The 23,558-nt window shown below is 40.3% G+C and overlaps 1 protein-coding gene across 1 annotated transcript; it reads right to left on the reverse strand.

Annotated features, from left to right (window-relative positions):
- Window positions 1–444: 444 nt before the first annotated feature.
- LOC107775332 (uncharacterized) lies at window positions 445–1,110 on the reverse strand. The gene has a single exon (XM_016595060.1). It carries the CDS (start codon window positions 1,108–1,110, stop codon window positions 445–447), a length of 666 nt encoding a protein of 221 aa, XP_016450546.1.
- Window positions 1,111–23,558: the final 22,448 nt, after the last annotated feature.

Genomic DNA, 23,558 nt, shown 5'->3' on the forward strand with positions numbered 1-23,558 from the left:
CAGGAATGTGATGAACATTCTTGAGAGTGAGAACTTTTCCCGAAGAAAGCGGAAGTTGCACAGAGCCAATTCCCATAATAGCACAAGTGGTGGAGTTGCCCATGTAAACTGTTTTCTCACCCTTTACATCTTCATATGTTTTGAAACCACTTTTGAATGGAGTGACATGACAAGTTGCTCCAGAATCTAACTACCATTCTTCATTGCTATCCATCATAAGAATTTCAGTAAGAACAACAACCATTTCTTTTTCTTGCTCCATGACATTGGCTTCTTCTTTCATACCTTTGCAAAATTTACAAACTCTAGCCAAATGTCCCATCTTACCACATACAAAGCAAGGTCCTCTGTTCTTCTTACTAATACCATCTTGGAATCAAATCTTTTTTTATAATCAGAAGTCTTGTTTCCATTGTGAAACTTTTTAATCTTGGTTTTAGCAGATTAGGAGGATGTGGAATTTTCAATATTATGCACTTTATCCTTTCCATTATAAACAAGCAAATCTCTATTTCTAGCCTCATACTCAATTTGAATATGCTGAAGTAATTGATCCAAATTTAGAGACTTAGTCTTGTGCTTTAATTTCATCTGATAATCTTTCCAAGAAGGAGGAAGTTTACCAATAATAGTAGAAACTTGAAAAATCTCAGTAATTGACTCACCCACATCAGCACATTGAGAGGCAATTTTATTTAATTCATTTACTTGATCAATAAAAGGTTTGGAATCATCCATCTTAAAATCAATATACTTGTTAATTAAGAAGGATCTATTTCCAGCATCTTCTGTTACATACCTTCGCGAGATGGCAGCCCACAACTCATATGAAGGGTAGCACTTGTGAAACACACTGAAGAGGGCATTACTCATTGCATTCAGGATCATTGAGCGGCACACAAAATTATCTTCAAGCCATTTTTGTTGCGAGTCCGAAAGCTGCCCATCTGCTTTTCCATCTTGTGGATATGAACAAGTCAAGACATAGTAAACTTTCGCAATCGTCAATTGATACATCATCTTCATACTCCAACGCTTGTAGTTCATCCCATTGAACTTTTCAAGCCTCTCCACATCTTGGAATTGTTTGCCCGTCAAAGAAGAGTCCATTAAATCAGAATAATTACTATCCTAAAATTGTTATATAAATATATTGAAAATAAACCAATGGAGTAAACTCAAGTAAGATAATCTAATAAGAAATTTGGAACGAGTAGACAAGGCGTTTCCAGGAAACTATCTTTATGATAGTAATTTCCCCCACACGGTGCAAATGATTAAAGGAAAATCTATCCCCAGTATACAATGCCTACTCTAGAAATCAAAGTTGCACTCTTTGATTTCCCAACCACAAGAACTCAACCCAAAAGAATGAAGGATTTAGAAGAAAGTAATTAACGAAGATTTGATGTATATAAACATATCTTATGATAGACAGAGAGATGTTGTATATATAATTGCTTAGAAGTTATTTAGAATCCTGTAGAATACCCTTTATATAGACAATGTTTATGACCTTTGCCAATGTATGCTTCATTTAAATTAAAACTAGCAGTTAACAAAGAGTTAGTTACTCATAAAAACACATAGTTAGTTTCACAGAAGGCATCGATTGTATTCAAATTTAAGATAGAATTCTTTTTCCTTTTTTATAAAAATAAATATTATTAATAAATAATACATATATATTATTTTATATATAACAATCCCCCACTTATTGTTTAATAATAATATGCGGACACAAAACAAAGGATGGATGATATTGGGTATTTGTATAACACATAACTAAAGGTAGCTAACTAGCTTTGAACCTTTAGAATGAATATGAATATAAATTCATATTCGTATCATATATGAGTTCTTGTTCTGCAATGGCGGCGCCGATTAATATGGGCCTTGCGCTCAATCCTGTTTTAGCAAGTACTCTAGGATTCACCATTAAATCCATAAAAAACGGCCTCTCACTTTTATACTTGCATAGACAATCTCATCAAGAGTGTCCACAACTGCTCTAACACTCCTCTTTAATCTATGAAATTGTAAGAACAATGTTCGGCCTTCTCACTGTGGAAATCAGTGCATATAGTCAAACATGGAACTTTAAAGGAATAGCAAATTATTTATATTAATTACCCCCACTATTCCTTGAGTATATTTATGCACCAAAAATATAATCTCGGCGCTAATATTTCTTGGATAATTCTTGAGAACTTATCCTTGAATGCTTAGAATATGAATTTCTAGTTAAAACTGACATTCATATGAAAGAGTAGACGTCATTCAAGATTACCTTTATTAAAATGGAGATAGCCCCATGTTTCCCATGACTTTCTCAATTTTCTCACCTGATAAAGTTTTTGTGAGAGGATCTGCCAACATATGATTAGTTGGAAGATATTTAACAGAAATTTTACCTTTCTTCACAAGACTTCTCACATGATTGTATCTCATGGCAATATGCTTGCTATTGCCAGACATCCTCTCATTCTTTGTATTATGAATTGCAGCTTGGTTATCACAATATAAAGTAATAGGTCCTTTAGGAATATTAATAAATGGTATGCACTTCATGAATCTCCTAATCCATAGAATATCTCTGCTAGCAAGAGACATAGATATAAATTCAGATTCCATAGACGATAGTGCATCGCAAGATTGTTTCTTAGAGGAACAAGCCACTATAGCTCCTCCTACAGTGAGTAACCAGCCACTAGTAGACTTAGAGTTGTTTCTATCGGAAGCCCAGTTGGCATCACTATAACATTCCAGAACAGAAGAAGTACACTTATAATGTAAACCATAGTTTGATGTATGCTTCAAATATCTCACTAATTTGCTAATAGCTTTCCAATGCTCAAGACTAGGATTGCTAGTAAATCTACTCAGCATACCAATAACACATGCAATGTCTGGTCTAGTACTATTCATCACATACATTAAACTACCAATTATCTTAGCATAATCTCCTTGATTTATAGGTTCATTAGCGTTAGGCATTAATTTAATATGAGGATCAAGAGGAGTTTTACTAGGTTTACAATCTACAAAATTAAATTTTTTAAGCAACTTCTCAATATAATGTGACTGTGTAAGAATAAATTCATTTTCATTTCTAATTACTCTAATACCTAATATCACATCTACATGACCTAAATCTTTAATATCAAAAATTTGCATAAGAAATTTTTTGGTTTCATTAACACATGCTATGTTAGAACCAAATATAAGTAAATCGTCAACATATAAAGTAATAAGAAATTTATGATCGACATTTCATTTATAAAAAACACAATTTTCTGCTTTACTACATTTAAAGCCAATAGATCTTATCTCCTTTTTAAACTTTTCATACCATTGTCTAGGTGCTTGTTTAAGACCATATAAAGATTTGTTGAGTTTACATACCTTGTGTTTTTCTCCATTCACGACATAACCTTCAGGTTGTTAAATGTAAGTTTCTTCATCTAACTCACCATTGAGAATTGCTGTTTTGACATCCATCTGATGTACTTCCAAATTATACATGGAAGTAATAGCAAACATGACTCTAGTAGTAGTAATGTTAGTAACACGAGAAAATGTTTTAAAGTAGTCAAAACCTTCTTTCTGGCTATAACCTTTAGCTACTAATCTTGCTTTATATCTATCTATACTTCCATTAGCTTTAAGTTTCTTCTTCAAGAACCAATGATCTTAGTATTAGGAGGAAGTTCTACCAAGGTCAATGCATTATTATCATGAATAGATTTAATTTCATCATCCATAGCCTTTTTCCAAAGATTAGCATCAGGTAGTGACATAGCTTCTTGATAGGTTCTAGAATCCTCTTCTATTGAATATGTAAACATTCCATGACCTAGATCTTTTTCTATCCGACGTCTCTTACTTCTCCTTACCTCAGTAGATTCAGGACTAATTGTATTTGCATGTGTGCCAGGAGAAGAGTACCTTACAGGCACGGGTAAAGAAGTAGAAGCTACACCATCTCTTGTTTGAACATTTGTTTTCTACTTCATTTGACAAATCTTTCTCTAGTTCTAATACATCAGCATCTTTAATAGTTAAATGCTCAAAATAAATAGCATGAACAGATTCAAGCATACTATTTGTCACGATCCAATTCCCCGAATCCGGTCGTGATGACGCCTCTCGTTAAGACAAGGCCAGCAAGACTAAAATAGACCACCTCTTTTAAATAGTTAAATACCATAAGTAGTTCTAAAACGTGATATAATAATCATAATTTGTGGAATTAATGATAACAACAGTAGAAACCATCCCGACACAGCCCAAATTGGGGTGTCACAAGTCATGAGGAACTAATAGTTCCGGATACCAGTCTACTAGATACGAAATCCGTTACAGAAGTTCAAGAACATGAAAATAGTAAGATAAGGGAGGCACGGGGGCTGCGGACGCCAACAACTACCTCGTTGTCTCCGAAAACACTGCCTGGACTGGGAGGATCAGCACTCAGGAGCGGACTCTGCGACGCCTGAATCTGCACACACGGTGCAGGGAGTAATGTGAGTACTCCGACTCAGTGAGTAATAATCATAAATGTCACACCTCCTTTTTACTTACACCCCCGAAAAAGGGAGTATAAAGGAGTTTTTCTAATTAAAGGACAATCGAAATGGAATTTATTGTTAAAAGATTCAGAGTCGCCACTTGGGAGATTTATGGTGTCCCAAGTCACCGGTTGAATCCCGAATCGAGGAAAAGCTTGACTCTGTTCAATAGTCTGCAAACCAAAAACCCGAGTAAGGAATTCTGTTAACCCGGGAGAAGGTGTTAGGCATTCCCGAGTTCCGTGGTTCTAGCACGGTCGCTCAACTGTTATAATTGGCCTATTTACTGATTTTAATACATGTTTTAGCCTATGGTATATTTTAACTTTTGAAAACCTCTTTTACTTATTTAAAGAATTAATGCAATGTTATTTAAAACATATCTCAAGCCACGCCACATGAAATGCACCCGTGGTTCACGACACGTTCTATCTAACCTTGTTGGAAATTAGAACTGGGTCACATGAAATGCACCCCCAGATTTTAATAAAAGCCATGACAATTATATAACTAACGCGCCTAAAGCAAATTACGAAGTTCATTTTTAATATCTAAATTATAACACTCGTGAGGGCCATGAGCTATGGAATACTTTTGCTAAACGAGATTTCATGAACATTTCATTTTAAACCCTTCTCCTATTCGGCCGAGCCCGATACCTAAAACATGGAACAAATCAATTGCTAAAGGGCTTCGGTCTTTCTATCACTCCCCATGATCCCACGGTTATTCAAAACAAAATATACCGATCACCACAAATGAGATATATAGACATGTAAACATCCAAAATGCACGAAATATGACTAAGACTACTAGAATAACAAAGGATCGAACTAAATATGATACTAGCCATCTCGCAGTTTTAAACCCAAAATCAACTTCTTTAAAGTTATAATCTGATTTCTTTTGGAAACCTTTAACAAAAGGTAAAGCTCAAACCAACTTTCATAAAATAAATATAAGTAGTATCCCAGCACATAATTGCATCAGTCCACCACCGTTCCTAAAATTTCATTTTTGCTTCAATGTTCAAAGTTAACTCGTGAAACGATTCCTTCTATTCTTAGCTTGGTTTTCGTTTAATAATCTAAAACCACTCAAATTAACCCAATTTACAACTAAATACAACAAGATCAACAAATCCAAAAGAAAATATTTCTAGTAACTCTATATCAATGAACAGACAATAAGTTCCACATCCAAACTCTACTCGTAACAATCCAAAGAATGACTGAAAAATGAAACAAAACAAAATCACAAAGGCAAAGTGAACACATATGGACAGTAATCGAGAATTTGGGACAAAACTGCAGCAGCTCAAACATTTCAACAAATCAGAGATGTGAGTTTCATGGTTAACACATTTGTGATAACTTGAACACTAGCAAATTCTAATAGCAAAATCGACAAAAAACCAAATTTAGAACACCATTTGACAGAACAGGGCATCGCACGATAAACAAAAACACCAAATTTTTTACAACTACCAACTCAGTTCCCGGAATTCAACCTCTACTACTCTTATTATACTTTCAACCACACCAACACTGAGTAAGGGACCGGAAACGCACAAGAAAATGTCCACAAACGGAACAGGAGCCGACGACCTCGAACGTCTCTAGCGCTCAACACCAAACAACTCAACGAACGGACCTCAAAATGGACTCTATGAAGTTGAAGAAGAGGAGCGTCGATGAAGGAGCTGTTTCTAGGTGTTCAGCGACTGAAGAAGATCAGTTCATGGTAGGGAGGGATCGTTGGAAGGGTGCAGGTCCTGCTGCTTCGAAACAGAAGAGGAACAACTTAGGGGTCGCTGCTTTTGGTTTGTGCTGCTGCAGAAGAAGCTGAAGATCAAGAGGTCTTCGATGGTGTTTTTTAATGGAGGTCTTGATTCTCTGACTCAGAAGAAGAAGAAACGATGGGTCCTTTGGGGTGGTTATCGTCGAAGAAGACGATGGCCGGAGGGGGTGGGTCTGTATATGTATGGCGCTACAGCTTTTGCCATTAGTTCTCATTTTTTGTAGGGTTCTACCCCCATGAAGAAGACAATGAAAATCTGTTCGAGGGAAGGTCTGTCCAGGTCAAAACGGCGCTCCTACGGGTCTGTTTCTAGCGTCTTGTTGGAGAGGTAAGAGAGCTCGTTTTTTAGTGTTCTGCGGCTGAACCTTTAGGTCTTGGTCATAGGTTTTTCATTGTTCTCCATCTTCAGGGTCTTGATTTCATTCCAGCCAAAGGAGTTTCGTGTGGGGGTCATTTTGAGAAGACGACCGGTGGGGTGGGGTCTTTTTTTGTGCGCAGCTTTCCAACTTTTTCTTTCAGCGTTGTCTTCTTTTTTTCAGCGTTAGGTGTTAGCTTGTGTGTATATATATAGGTCTAGGTTAGTTTTTGTAGGGAATTTTAGGTTAAGGGGTATGAGCCTTGGAATTATGAGCTTGGGAATAATAAGCTAGGTCCAAATTAGGCCTAAAAATGGGCTGCTTGAGCCCAAGATTTACTCTTTCCTTGCGAATGAGATTAAAAATACGATCTGATTTATTAATTAATCTTACTATTAAAATAATTATTAAAATAAAACTAACCATTAAAACAAACCTATTTTTGGTATTTTCAAATATCATATTAAAATAAAAATACGATACTATTTTTGTATTATTATTATTTTTTTAAAAGATTTTTTAAGATTAAAAATGACTACAAAACATTAATGAACCTATTTTTGTGATTTTTTGTTTTCTTGTAATAAAATAAAGTAAAAGAGTCAAAATTACTTAAAATATCTATATTATGCCTAAATTAAATATTTACGCGCTAAAAATATGAAAAATTTTGGGGAGGGTCAAAAATCACATGTCTACAATAAATAATGGCTGAAAGCAAGAAAACACGTAAAGGCACAAAACAATTCTATATCAAGCAGTAAAATCACTTAAGACAGTAAATCCATGAAGAAATCAAATGAAGTTCCTTTAAACCAATTAAAACAGGTAGTTTAGCATGTGAATAACAAGTAGAAATCCGCCCCTCGGGCACAGTAATAATCACTCATAATAGTATCAGCCCCTCGAGCTCACTCTCGGTACAATATCAGTCCCTCGGGCTCACTCTTAGTACAGTATCAACCCCTCGGGATCACTCTCAAATCATGATGGGTACCCGCGCTCACTGTGGGGGTGCAGACTCCGGAGGGGCCCCTTACGGCCCAAGCGCAATATCAAGCCATCTCGTGGCAATAAAAAGTATCTCAGGCCCTCGACCTCATATCACTCAGCATATCCTCACATAATGCCCTCGGCCTCACTCAGTCCGAAAATCATCACAAGCCCCTCGGGCATTAGTAAAACAGTAGTTCTCAGCCCAAAACATCATTTAGAAATATCATTTAAGTTCAAATACAAATAAAAGTGGCTGAGTTTGTAAAATAGTAAATATCAACAGGACTGAGTTCAAGTAATAAGTCAAATAGTGAGGAATTAGTGATAAAAATCCCCGTAGGGTTCAAATAGTTGGCACGAAGCCCAAATATGGCAATCAGCCCAAATCATGACGATAACAAATAAGTTTTAGTCAAATACGCGGTAAAATCATCAATCGAGACGGACCAAGTCACAGTCCCCAGTAGTAAAAGACCCCATGCTCATCACCCAGCGCGTGTCTCACCTCAATACAGCACTACGATGTGCAATCCGGGGTTTCAAACCCTCAGGACATCATTTACAACCATTACTCACCTCGAACCGGCTAATTCAATAGCTCGCGACGCCTTTGCCCCTCGAATTGGCCTCCACGCGCGTCGAATCTATCCAAAATCAGAACGAATACATCACAATATGCTAAGGGAACAAAGCCCAAGCGAAAACAATCGAATTATCACAAAATTCCAGAAATCGGTCAAACCCGACCCCCGGGCCCACATCTCGGAAGTTGACAAAATTCACAAAACTAGAATCCTTATACTCTCACGAGTCTATCCATATGAAAATTATTCAATTCTGATACCATTTGGTCCTTCAAATCATCATTTTATATTTTTGACAAATTTCACAATTTTCTTCCCAAATTCCATCCCAAATCACGAATTAAATGATTAATTCAATGATAGATTCATGTAATCTGGCCAAATCTGAGTTAGAATCACTTACCCCGATGGATTTCTTGAAAAACCTTCGAAAAATCACCAAAATCTGAGCTCTTTAGGTCAAAATATCAAATAAAATCCAAAGCCTCATATTTATAGAGTACCCCATAGATTTCCACCTCCGCGGGCCGCACAAACCAGTGCGGTCCGCACAAAAATGACCGCGGCCGCACAAGCTTTTCTCTGAAATGACAAGCTTTAGTATATTGGCCATAACTTTCGCTACAGATATTCAAATTGCGATATCTTTACCTTTCTTGAAATTAGACATGAAGGGCTACAACTTTCGTTTTTGAATCGTCTCAAAATTCTTTGTAGATCAAATGATATGAGCTTCCGAAGTAGGACTAGCAGAATGTTCTTCACCGCGGCCGCACACCATTTTGTGCAGTACGCACAACACCTACCACAGCCGCACTTCATTTTGTGCGGTTCGCACAACACATAACACGGCCACACTTCTTTTTGTGCGGACCGCGCGGGTGTGTTCCGAGGCCTGCAACCCTTCTGGACCTGCTACAACTATGATCGGCCTAAAACATCCCGGAACCTACCCGGAACTTCAAACCAATTGTACCAACACATCCCATGACATCGTTCAAACTTGTTCAAAACTTCGGAACGCTCACAACAACATCAATCACCAATTTAACATAGGATTCAAACCTAAGAACTTCAAGAACTCTTAAATTATGCTTTTGATCAAAAAGTTTATCAAATCTCGTCCGAATGAACTAAAATTTTGCACACACATCCCAAATGACACAACAAAGCTACTGTCACTCTTGGAATTCCATTATGACCCCTATATCAAAATATCGCCTATCAACCGGAACCGCCAAAATATCAACTTCGCCAATTTAAGCCTAAATCTTCTCTACAACTCCAAAACCCATTTCGATCGCGCTCCTAAGTCACAAGTCACCTCCCGAAGCTAACCGAACCATTGGAACTCACTTCCGAGCCTTATAACACATAAGTCAACATCCGTTTGACTTTTCCAACTTAAGCCTTCTTAAAAGAGACTAAGTCTTTTCCAACTTAAGCCTTCTTAAAAGAGACTAAGTGTCTCATTTCTTACCAAATCCTCTCCGAACTCGAACTAATCAAACTGATCACATAAAACACGGATAATGAAGCGTAAAGAAGCTAAAATAGGGGAAAATGGAGCGGTAACTCATGAGACGACTGACCGGGTCGTCACATCCTCCCCAAGTTAAACAAACATTCGTCCTCGAACGAGTCAAGAAACATACCTGAAGCCTCAAACAGGCGAGGATATCTGCTCTGTATCTCCTGCTTGATCTCCCAGGTAGCGTCCTCCACGGGGCGACCTCTCCACTGCACTTTCACTGAAGCTATATCCTTTGACCTCAGCTTTCGAACCTGATGACTCAAAATTGCTACTGGCTCCACATCATAGGTCAAATCATCATCCAACTGAACCGTGCTGAAGTCCAAAACATGAGACGGATCCCCAATATACTTTCGGAGCATAGAAACAAGAAATATCGGATGCACACTCGACAGGCTGGGTGGCAAAGCAAGCTCATAAGCCACCTCCTCAATCCTCCGAAGCACCTCAAAAGGCCCAATGAACCGCAGACTGAACTTTCCTTTCTTCCCAAATCTCATAACACCCTTCATGGGCGAAACCTTTAGCAAAACCTTCTCACCAACCATGTAGGACACATTTCGAACCTTCCGGCCCGCATAACTCTTCTGTCGCGACTGCGGTGTACGAAGCCTCTCCTGAATCATCTTCACCTTCTCTAAGGCATCCTGAACCAAATTTGTCCCCAATAGCCTAGCCTCGCCGGGCTTGAACCAACCAACTGGAGATCTGCACCGCCTCCCATACAAAGCCTCATATGGAGCCATCTGAATACTCGACTGGTAGCTATTGTTGTAAGCAAACTCTACAAGCGGTAGAAACTTATCCCATGAACCTCTGAAATCAATAACACAAGCACATAACATGTCCTCCAATATCTGAATAGTACGCTCCGACTGCCCGTCCGTCTGAGGGTGAAAAGCTGTGCTCAACTCCACCTGAATACCTAACTCTCGCTGAACAGACTTCCAAAACTGGGAAATAAACTGAGTACCCCGATCTGAAATGATAGAAACTGGAACACCATGCAGCCGAACAATCTCTCAGATATATAACTCTGCTAACCGCTCTGAAGAATAGGTAGTATAGATAGGAATGAAGTGCGCGAACTTGGACAGTCGATCCACAATTACCCAAATAGCATCGAACTTCGTCAAAGTCCGTGGAAGTCCAACAACAAAGTCCATAGTGATCCTCTCCCACTTCCACTCAGGAATAACCATCTGCTGAAGTAAGCCACCCAGTCTCTGATGCTCATATTTCACGTGCTGACAATTGAGACACCGAGCTACAAATCCCACAATATCTTTCTTCATTCTTCTCCACCAATAGTGCTTCCTCAAATTCTGGTACATCTTCACGGCACCCGGATAAATAGAATACCGCGAGCTATGGGCCTCCTCTAGAATAAACTCTCTCAGCCCATCCACATTGTGCACACAAATCCGGCCATACATCCTCAACACCCCATCATCATCGATGGTCACATCTCTGGCATCATTATGGTGAACTTTGTCTTTAAGGACAAGCAAATGCGGGTCATCATATTGGCGCTCTTTGATGCGATCAAATAAGGAAGATCGAGAAACCACACAAGCCAACACCCCACTGGGCTCCGAAATATCCAACCTTATGAACCGATTGGCCAAGACCTGAACATCAATTGCAAGGGGTCTCTCCCCAATTGGAATATATGCCAAACTCCCCATACTCACTACCTTTCGGCTCAAAGCATCGGCCACCACATTGGCCTTTCCTGGATGGTACAATATAGTGATAACATAATCCTTAAGCAACTCCAACCATCTCCGCTGCCTCAAATTAAGATCCTTTTGTTTGAACAAATGCTGAAGACTGCAATGATCTGTGAACACCTCACAAGATACGCCATACAAGTAATGCCTCCAAATTTTCAATGCATGAACTATGGCAGCCAGCTCCAAATCATGAACGGGGTAGTTCTTCTCATAGGGCTTCAATTGACGAGAAGCATACGCAATAACTCTACCCTCCTGCATCAATACACAACTAATCCCAACTCTCGAAGCATCACAATACACGATATATGAACCTAAAGCTGATGGCAAGACGAATACTGGAGCTGTGGTCAAAGCCGTCTTGAGCTTCTGAAAGCTCTCCTCATACTCGTCCGACCACACAAATGAAACACCCTTCTGAGTCAATTTGGTCAAGGGCGATGGGATAGATGAGAATCCCTGAACAAACCGGCGATAATAGCCTGCCAACCTAAGAAAGCTACGAATATCTGTGGCTGAGGACGGTCTAGGCCAACTCTGAACCACCTCAATCTTCTTTGGATCAACCTGAATACCCTCGCTAGACACCACGTTCCCCAAGAAAGCCACTGAACTAAGCCAAAACTCACACTTGGAGAATTTTGCATAAAGCTTCTCCTCCCTCAATCTCTGCAATACAACTCGCAAATACTCTGCGTGCTCCTCCTGAGTATGCGAGTACACCAGGATATCAGCAATGAATACTATAACGAACGAATCAAGATAAGGCCGGAACACGCTGTTCATCAAATGCATGAACGCTGCTGGGGCATTGGTTAGCCCGAAAGACATCACAAGGAACTCATAATGACCATATCTGGTTCTGAAAGCAGTCTTAAGAATATCTGACTCCCTGATCTTTAACTGGTGATAGCCCGAACGAAGATCAATCTTGGAGAACACTCTCGCTCCCTGAAGCTGGTCAAATAAATCATCAATGCAAGGCAAGGGATACTTGTTCTTAATTGGTACCTTGTTCAATTGCCTATAATAGATGTACATTCTCATTGTGCCATCCTTCTTCTTCACAAACTAAATCGGCGCACCCCAAGGTGACACACTAGGCCAAATGAACCCCTTATCTAGGAGTTCCTAAAGTTGTTCCTTCAATTCTTTCAACTCCGCTGGTGCCATACGATACGGCAAAATAGAAATGGGCTGAGTGTGCGGCACCAGGTCAATACCAAAATCAATATCCCTGTTCGGTGGCATGCCCGGGAGGTCTGCAGGAAAAACATCGGGAAAATCCCTCACAACTGGGACAAAATCAGTACTAGGAGTCTCAACTCCAACATCCCTCACAAATGTTAGATATGAAAGGCAACCTTTCCCAACCATACGCTGGGCCTTCAAGAAAGAGATCACTGTACTAGGAACATAATTAGTCACACCACGCCACTCGATTCGCGGTACACCCGGCATAGCCAAAGTGACGGCCTTAGCATGACAGTCTAGAATAGCACGACACGGAGATAACCAATCCATGCCTAAAATGACATCGAAATCCACCATGCTCAATAGTAATAGATCCACTCGGGTCTCCAGACCCCCAATAGTCACCACACATGACCGGTACACACTGTCTACAACAATAGTATCGCCCACCAAGGGTAGATACATGAATAGGTAAAGTAAGAAACTCATAGGGCGTACCCAAATAATGAGCAAAATATGATGACACATAAGAAACGATGGAACCGGGATCAAATAATATAGAGGCATCTCTATGGCAGACTGAAACAATACCTGTAATGACAGCATCTGAAGCAATAACGTCTGGCCTGCCTGGAAGTGCATAGAAATGGGCCTGACCGCCCCCTGATCGACCTCCCCCTCTGGGGCGACCCCTGGGTGCCTGACCTCCACCCCTAGCTGGCTGGGCGGGTGGTGAAGTAACTGGAGCAGAAGTCGAGGGCTGACCCTTCTGCTGGGACGAACTAGCAACACGACGAGGACACTGCCTCCACACATGCCCAAACTCTCCACACTCAAAACAACTCCTATGTGCTGGAGAAGGGGACTGAAGGGAACCCCTCGCACCGGAGTGACTAGCTGACGCACTCGGCATAGAAGAACCCTGAGCTGATGGGGCACCAGATGAACTCTATGCTGGAGGGACACTAAGTGATAACTGGCCCTACTGAGTACCGTGATAACCATTTCCCGAAGATGCCCTATGATAACCTGGGCGGGCTGACTGAGTAGGCATGAAAGAACGACCTCTACCATGCTGGAACTGGCCCCTCGAAGGAGCACCACTGTAACTGCTAGATCCTTGAGGCCTCTTGGCCTCCCTCTCCTCCCGATCCTGACGGCGAACCGTCTCAATATCGCGAGCGATATCAACTACCTCCTCGAACGTATTACCCAACACTCTCTCTCTAGTCATCAGAATACGTAGATGGTAGTTAAGGCCATCAACAAATATCATGATCCTCTCACGATCTGTCGGAACCATCCAAACGGCATGACGAGCCAACTCAGAAAACATCGACTCATACTTTGACACAGTCATATCCCCCTATCTCAACCACTCAAACTGTCAACGTAGCTCCTCTCTACGAGACTACAGGACATACTTCTCCAAAAAGAGAACGGAGAACTCATGCCAAGTAAGGGGTGCTGCTCCAACCGGCCTACGCCTCTCATACGCCTCCCACCAAGCGAAGGCAGCCCCAGAAACTGAAAGGTAGTAAATACCACACCACTAGACTCAAGAATCCCTGTTGTACGGAGCATCCGCTGGCACTTATCCAAGAAACCCTGGGCATCCTCGCCCTCTGCTCCGCTAAATGTCGGAGGCTGGAGTCTACCAAACATCTTAAGACGACGCTGCTCATCATCCGACATAACTAGCACAACAAACTCCTGAGCTGGTGCAACCGGCTGGGCTGGAGGTGCCCCCGACATCTGAAGTCCCTGCACTACCTTCTCAGGTGTGCGAACAGTAGGGGTCTAATTGCCTCCCCCGGCCTGTGAAGTAGCTGCTGTTGTAGTGGCTGAAACTGCCTGAGCCAGGCCAGTGCAAACTGATAAGATCTGTGCCAAGGCCTCCCGAAGACTCAGAATCACGATAGGCACAGCTGGTGCCTGAATTGGTGCTACTGGAGCATCCATAGCTGGAGCCTGATCCGGAGCTAGGGCAGCTGGTAGATCTATAGGTGCTGCCCTCGCTGCTCTGCCTCTACCGCGACCATGACCGCGTCCACAGCCTCTAGTGGTCTTAGCTGGTGGCACTGGTGGTCATCCACCTCGTTCGGTAGCTTGCGTCCTCACCATCTGTGAGAGAATGGAATAACAGAAGTTTAGTACTCAGACCAACAAGTTCGCACGTCAAGAATTTCAAGAATATGAAGTTTTTCCTAAAGGTTCTGCAGCCTCTCGAGGATAAATACAAACATCTCCGTACCGATCCGTGAGACTCTACTAAACTTGATCATGACTGGTGAGACCTATGTAACCTACGCTCTGATACGAACTTGTCATGACCCAATTCCCCGAACCTGATTGTGATGGCGCCTCTCGTGAAGACAAGGCCAGCCAGACCAAAACAGACCACCTTTTTAAACAGTTAAATACCATAAGTAGTTCTAAAATGTGATATAATAACCATAATTTGCGGAATTAACGATAACAACAGTAGAAACCATCTTGACACAGCCCAAACCGGGGTGTCACAAGTCATGAGCAACTAATAGTTCCGGATACCAGTCTAGTAGATACGAAATCCGTTACAGAAGTTCAAGAACATGAAAATAGTAAGATAAGGGAGGCACGGGGGCTGAGGACGCCAACAGCTACCTCGTAGTCTCCGAAAATACTGACTGGACTGGGAGGATCAACACTCAGGAGCGGACTCTGCGACGCCTGAATCTGCACACACGGTGCAGGGAGTAATGTGAGTACTTCGACTCAGTGAGTAATAATCATAAATAATGGCTGAAAGCAAGAAAATACGTAAAGGCACAAAACAATTCTATATCAAGCAGTAAAATCACTTAAGGCAGTAAATCCATGAAGAAATCAAATGAAGTTCCTTTAAACTAAGTAAAATAGGTAGTTTAGCAGGTGAATAACAAGTAGAAATTCGCCCCTCGGGCACAGTAACAATCACTTATAACAGTATCAGCCCTCGGGCTCACTCTCGGTACAATATCAGCCCCGCGGCCTCACTCTCAGTACAGTATCAGCCCCTCGGGCTCACTCTCAAATCATGATGGGTACCCGCACTCACTATGGGGGTGCAGACTTCGGAAGGGCCCTTTACGGCCCAAGCACAATATCAAGCCATCTCATGGCAATAAAAAGTATCTCAGGCCCTCGACCTCATATCACTCAGCATATCCTCACATATGGCCCTCGGCCTCACTCAGTCCGAAAATCATCACAAGCCCCTTGGGCATTAGTAAAACAGTAGTTCTCAGCCCAAAACATCATTTAGTAATATCATTTAAGTTCAAATACAAATAAAAGTGGCTGAGTTTGTAAAACAGTAAATATCAACAGGGCTGAGTTTAAGTAATAAGTCAAATAGTGAGGAATTAGTGATAAAAATCCCCGGAGGGTTCAAATAGTTGGCATGAAGCCCAAATATGGCAATCAGCCCAAATCATGATGATAACAAATAAGTTTCAGTCAAATACGTGGTAAAATCATCAATCGGGATGGACCAAGTCACAATCCCCAATAGTACACGACCCCACGCTCGTCGTCAAGTGTGTGCCTCACCTCAATATAGCACTACGATGTGCAATCCGAGGTTTCAAACCCTCAGGACATCATTTACAACCATTACTCACCTCGAACCAGCTAATTCTCTAGCTCGCGATGTCTTTGCCCCTCGAATTGGCCTCCACGCGCGTCGAATCTATCCAAAATCGAAACGAATACATCACAATATGTTACGGGAACAAAGCCCAAGCGAAAATAATCAAATTATCACAAAATTCCAGAAATCAGTCAAACTCGACCCCGGGCCCACATCTCAAAAGTTGACAAAATTCACAAAACTAGAATCCTTATACTCTCACGAGTCTATCCATACAAAAATTATCCAATTCCGATACCATTTGGTTCTTCAAATCATCATTTTATATTTTTGAAAAATTTCATAATTTTCTTCCCAAATTCCACCCCAAATCACAAATTAAATGATGAATTCAATGATAGATTCATGTACTCTAGCCAAATCTGTGTTAGAATCACTTACCCCGATGAATTTCTTGAAAAACCTTCGAAATATCGCCAAAATCCGAGCTCTCTAGGTCAAAATATCAAATAAAACCGAAAACCTCGTATTTATAGACTCCCCACAGATTTCCACCTCCGCGGGCCGCACAAAATCGACTGCGGTCCGCACAAACCAGTGCGATCCGCACAAAAACGACAGCGGTCGCACAAGCTTTTCTCTGAAATGACAGGCTTTAGTATTTTGGACATAACGTTTGCTACAGATGTCCAACTTGTGATATCCTTACCTTCATAGAAATAAACATGAAGGGCTACAACTTTAGTTTTTGAATCATCTCAAAATTCTTTGTAGATCAAAAGATATGAGCTTCCGAAGTAGGATCAGCGGAATGTTCTTCACCGCGGCCTCACACCATTTTGTGCGGTCCGCACAACACCTACCGAGGCCAAACTTCATTTTGTGCGGTCCGCACAACACATACCACGGCCGCACTTCTTTTTGTGCGGACCCGCGGGTGAGTTCCGAGGCCTGCAACCCTTCTAGACCTGCAACAGTTATGATTTTCGGCCTAAAACATCCTGAAACCTACTCGAAACTCCCAGAACTTCAAACCAATTGTACCAACACATCCCATGACATCGTTCAAACTTGTTAAAAACTTTGGAACGCTCACAACAACATCAATCACCAATTTAACATAGGATTCAAGCCTAAGAACTCCAAGAACTCTTAAATTATGCTTTCGATCAAAAAGTCTATCAAATGTTGTCCGAATGACCTAAAATTTTGCACACACATCCCAAATGACACAACGAGGTTATTGTCACTCTCAGAATTCCATTCCGACCCCTATATCAAAATCTCGCCTATCAACTGGAACCGCCAAAATATCAACTTCGCCAATTTAAGCCTAAATCTTCTCTACAACTCCAAAACTCATTCCGATCGCGCTCCTAAGTCACAAATCACCTCCCGAAGCCAACCGAACCATCGGAATTCACTTCCGAGCCTTCTAACACATAAGTCAATACCCGATTGACTTTTCCAACTTAAGCCTTCTTAAAAGAGACTAAGTGTCTCATTTCTTACCAAATCCTCTCCGAACTCGAACTAATCAACCCGATCACATAAAATACGAATAACGAAGCATAAAGAAGCTAAAATAGGAGAAAATGGAGTGGTAACTCATGAGACGACTGGCCGGGTCGTCACACTATTAGTATGCAAATTTCAAAATCTAGATGCCTTACTATGCATGGAATAGCCCAAGAAAATAGATTTAATTGACTTGATAACTAACTTGGGTCTTTTTAGTGTTGCATCTAATGCATATGCAATACATCCCCAAACTTTAAAATAAATGATATTTGATTTTCTATTTGTAAGCAACTCATAAAATGACTTATCTTGTCCTTTTTGCAAAATTCTATTAGTTACATGACATGCAGTATATAGAGCTTCACCCCATAAACTGTAAGGCAACTTAGAATGTAGAAGCATTGCACTAACCATCTCTAAAAGTATCCAATTTTTCCTTTCGGCAACTCCATTTTGTGGAGAAGAGTTAGGAGCAGAAAAATCTCTTACTATTCCATGTTGTTCACAAAATGAAATAAACTGAGTAGAAAGAAATTCATCACCTCTATCAGATCTTATCCTTTTAATTTTCTTATTAGTCTTATTTTTTATTTCTTCGTTAAAGATTTTAAGTTTTTCAAAAGTCTCATCTTTTGTTTTAAGCAAATAAACATATGTATATTTTGAAAAATCGTCAATAAAAATCACAAAATATATTTTACCCCCTCTAGTCAAGTGATCTTTATTATCACATTAATTAGTATGCACAAGTTCTAAAAGAGATGTCGTTTTAAAAACTAATTTAAAAGGTGAATTAGTGATTTTTTCTTGTGCACAACATTCACAGTTATTGGTAGTATAAATGTGTGAAGATTTAGGAATATAATCGTATAAAATCATGCGATTCATTGCATTACTACCTATATGACCTAATCTGTAATGCCAAAAAACATTCACATTATCAACAATATAAGCAGAAGCACTTGAAACTTTATTCATACTTAAAACATACATATTGTCTTTGGCATATCCTTTCCCAACAAATGATCCGTTCTTAGAAATAATAACTTTCTAGGAATCAAATACTACTCTAAAACCATGATCATCAAGTTTTTTTAATAGAAACAAGTCTCTTCCTAATTCCAGGAATGTGATGAACATTCTTGAGAGTGAGAACTTTTCCAAAAGAAAGCGGAAGTTGCACAGTGCCAATTCCCATAACAGCATAAGTGGTGGAGTTGCCCATGTAAACTGTTTTCTCACCCTTTACATCTTCATATGTTTTGAAATCACTTTTGAATGGAATGACATGGCAAGTTCTCCAGAATCTAACCACCATTCTTCATTGCTATCCATTATAAGAATTTTAGCAAGAATAACAACCATTTCTTCTTCTTGCTCCATGACATTGTCTTCTTCTTTCTTACCTTTCTTACCTTTGCAAAATTTACAAACTCTAGCCAAATGTCCCATCTTACCACATACAAAGCAAGGTCCTCTGTTCTTCTTACTAATACCATTCTTGGAATCAAATATTTTTTTATAATCAGAAGTCTTTTTTCCATTGTGAAACTTGTTAATCTTGGTTTTAACAGATTTGGAGGATGTGGAATTTTCAACACTATGCACTTTATCCTTTCCATTGTAAACAGGCGAATCTCTATTTCTAGCCTCATAGTCAATTTGAATATGCTGAAGTAATTGATCCAAATTTAGAGACTTAATCTTGTTGTCATGACCCCAACCCTGGTCATGATGGCGCCCAACACACTGCTAGGCAAGCCCGACCATTCAACAACATTATCCCAAATTCTTATTCAGATTATAGATAAATATCACAGAGAATTTACTAAGTCATTACATACAAGTGTATAATTAATAATAAAATCTGCGGAAGTTCAATTAAAATACCACACCATAGCCCAATAGAATCCGGTGTCACGAATATGAGCCTCTAATACAGAATATCCACCTATTACAAGCCTGTCTAGGAAAAATACGGAATAAAAGATAGAGATAGAGGGGAGAGATCAAGGCTGCGAATGCCATGCAGCTACCTCAATACTCCCGGATACTGCTATTCAGCTAAACAAATCCTCACTCAGCCTGTGGTGTACCTGGATCTACACGCAAGGTGCAGGGAGTAATGTGAGTACTCCGACCCAGTGAGTAATAAACATAAATAAAGGCTGAGAATAAGAAATCATGGAAAAAAATACCAAGTAAACTATAACTGGCAGTTTAGAACAACAAATAGTGAAGCAACAAGTCAATTAAATCAGAGTACCAAATATTGAGACAGGTATAACCGATAAAAACAAATGCATGAGTGCAATGCAATGCATATGATGGTACACTCTAGTACCCACTACGGCGTGCAGCCCGAGCCATCCATTTATTTATCGTCGACGGCGCTCACTGGGGGTGTGTACAGACTCCGGAGGGGCTCCTACAGCCCAAACGCAATATCAAACCATCGCGTGGCATCAAATCTAGGCCCTCGTCCTCATATCAATCTCAGTATAATCAACCAGGCTCTCGGCCTCAATATCAATGTACTCAACCAGGCTCTAGGCCTCAATATCAATGTAATACTGCTGCGGTGCGGAGCCCGATCCATGCTCAGTCCAGAAACCATCATAAGCCCCTTGGGAATTTGTAAAACAGTAGTTCTCAGCCCGAAATATCATTTAGAAATATCATTTAAGTTTTTAAATATTAGAAAGATGTCTGAGTTTGCAAAACAGTATTTAAAACCTTGGACTGAGGTCAAATGATATGCAAAATATGCGAAAGCAGTGATATCAATCCCTGAATGATTCAAATAATTGGCAAGAAGCCCAAATGTAACAATTAAATCTAAGTAAGGATGATTCTCAATTTAGTTCAAGTAGAAAACACGGTACAAACATCTCTCGGGACAGACCGAGTCACAATCCCCAATGGTGCTCTTCCCCACGCCCGTTATCCGGCGTGCAAGTCACCTCAATATAGCGTTACGATGTGAAATTCCGGGGTTTCAAACCCTCAGGACATCATTTACATCAATTACTCACCTTGAACCGGCTAATTCTCTAGCTCGCGATGCCTTTGCCCCTTATTGACCTCTAAATGCCTCGAATCTAGCCATAACGATTCGATTCAGTTAATAAAAATTATAGCAATTAATTCCATATGGAATTCTACATTTTCCATCAAAAATCCGAAATTACACTCAAAATTCGCCCATGGGGCCCACGTCTTGGAATCCGGCGAAACTCATTAATTCCGACAACCCATTCCGATACGAGTTCAACCATACCAAAATTATCAAATTCCGACAATAACTCGACCTCCAAATCTTAATTTTTCATTTTTGAAAAGTTTTGCAAAAATTCCAATTTCTTCCATTTAAATCTGAATTAAACGATGAATATAACCATGTATTTATGAAATATAATCACTTTCGGATATAGAACACTTACCCCAAATGTTTCCCTTGAAAAATCTGTTGAAAATCGCTTTTTCCAAGCTCTACAATTGTCACAAATGAATAAAAATGGCTAATTCCCGAATATAAGCTGTTTTCCAAAATGCGACTTGCACTTATTTCCATCCAAAACAAAAGGCAGTCCCGGCCTTCCCTAAATCTGTCATAACTTTATGTACAAATATCGGAATGATAAATGGTTTAACTTTCTAGAAACTAGAATGCTAGGGATACAACTTTCATGTTTTGCAAATTTTCAGATTCCTTATGGATTTCGAGGTATAAGCTTCCAAAGTAGCCCCCTCGCATCAAACATTTCTGGAAATTTTCAAAACAGCTTTACCAATCCTTATTCAATCGATCATAACTTTCTGTATAAATGTCAGAATAATTAATGGTTTAGCTTTCTAGAAACTAGGATGCAAGGGCTACAACTTTTATGTTTTGTAAAAGTTCAGATTCCTTATGTATTTGAGATATAAGCTTCCTAAATAGGCTCCACGATTGCACAGTTGTTGTCCAAGACAGCTTCTGCAGCAGAAAATTCCAGCAATCCTTTTATCCGATTTCCATTCCGTTAACCTTCCAAAATCCACTCGAGGCCCTCGGGACCTTAACCAATTATACCAACATGTCCCAAAATACAATACAAATTTAACCGTGCGATCAAATCGCCAAAATAACGTCATATACCACTAATTAAGCTTTAAAATTCAAGAATTCTTTCAAATTTCATAAAACATCAATTTTTTATTTTGAGTCCAAAACACGTTAAACGATGTCCATTTTCAACCAAACTTTACAAAAAGTGCTCAAAACTATATATAATACCTGTACTGGGCGCCGGAACCAAAATACGGGCCCGATACCATCACTTTCTAATCAAATTTCATTTCCATTTTCCTTAAATATTTTCAGAAAGCAATTTTACTCAAAAATTCATTTCTCGGGATTGGGACCTCAAAATTCGATGATTCTTGTTCCTATGAGTCACAAATAATAATACGAATATAGCTCTTCAGTCGAAACTCAATTCGGAGCTCATTTGCTCAGTTCAATACCCATTTCGCTCGTTAAACAATTAACTCATGTTTCGCGTCAAAAACCCAATCAAACCACGTCCGAATGACCTGAAATTTTGTACACATATCCCAAATCACCTAACGAAGCTACAGCAACTCTCGGAATTCCATTCCGACTCTCGGATAAAAATCTCACCTATCAACCGAAATTCGCTAAAATACTAATTTCGTCAATTCAAGCCTAATTCTACACCGGACCTCCAAAATTACTTCCGATCACACTCCTAAGTCACAAATCATCCCCCGAAGCTAACCGAATCATCGGGATTCAAATCTGAGCCCTCTAACATATAAGTCAACGTCTGGTTGACTTTTCCAAAACAAACCTTCCTTAAAGAGACTATGTGTCTCATTTCCTACTAAAACAAATCCAAATTAACTCGTTCACACCCAACACTGATAATGAAGCATAAAGAAATAGGAAATGGGGAAAACGGGGCGGTAACTCACGAGACGACGGGTCGGGTCGTCACATCCTCCCCAACTTAAACAAACGCTCGTCCTCGAGCGTGTCAAGAAACATACCTGAAGCCTCAAACATGTGAGGATATTTGCTCCGCATCTCCAGCTCGGTCTCCCAGGTAGCTTCCTCCACGGGCCGACCTCTCCACTGCACTTTTACAGAAGATATATCCTTTGACCTCAATTTCCGAACCTGACGACCCAAAATAGCCACTGGCTCCACATCAAAGGTCGAATCACCGTCCAACTGAACCGTGCTGAAATCCAAAACATGGGACGGGTCCCCAACATACTTCTGAAGCATAGAAACATGAAATACCGGATGCACACTCGACAAGCTGGGTGGCAAAGCAAGCATATAGGCCACCTCCCCAATCCTCCTAAGTACCTCAAAAGGTCCAATGAATCGTAGACTCAACTTTCCTTTCTTTCCAAATCTCATAACACCCTTCATGGGCGAAACCTTCAGCAAGACCTTCTCACCAACCATGTAGGACACATCTCGAACTTTTCGATCCGCATAACTCTTTTGACGCGACTGCGCTGTACGAAGCCTCTCCTGAATCACCTTCACCTTCTCTAAGGCATCATGAACCAAATCTGTCCCCAATAGCCTAGCCTCGCCGGGCTCGAACAAACCAACTGGAGATCTACACCGCCT

The sequence above is a fragment of the Nicotiana tabacum genome, chromosome 1 (genome assembly GCF_000715075.1).
Source record: "Nicotiana tabacum cultivar K326 chromosome 1, ASM71507v2, whole genome shotgun sequence".
NCBI lineage: Eukaryota > Viridiplantae > Streptophyta > Magnoliopsida > Solanales > Solanaceae > Nicotiana > Nicotiana tabacum.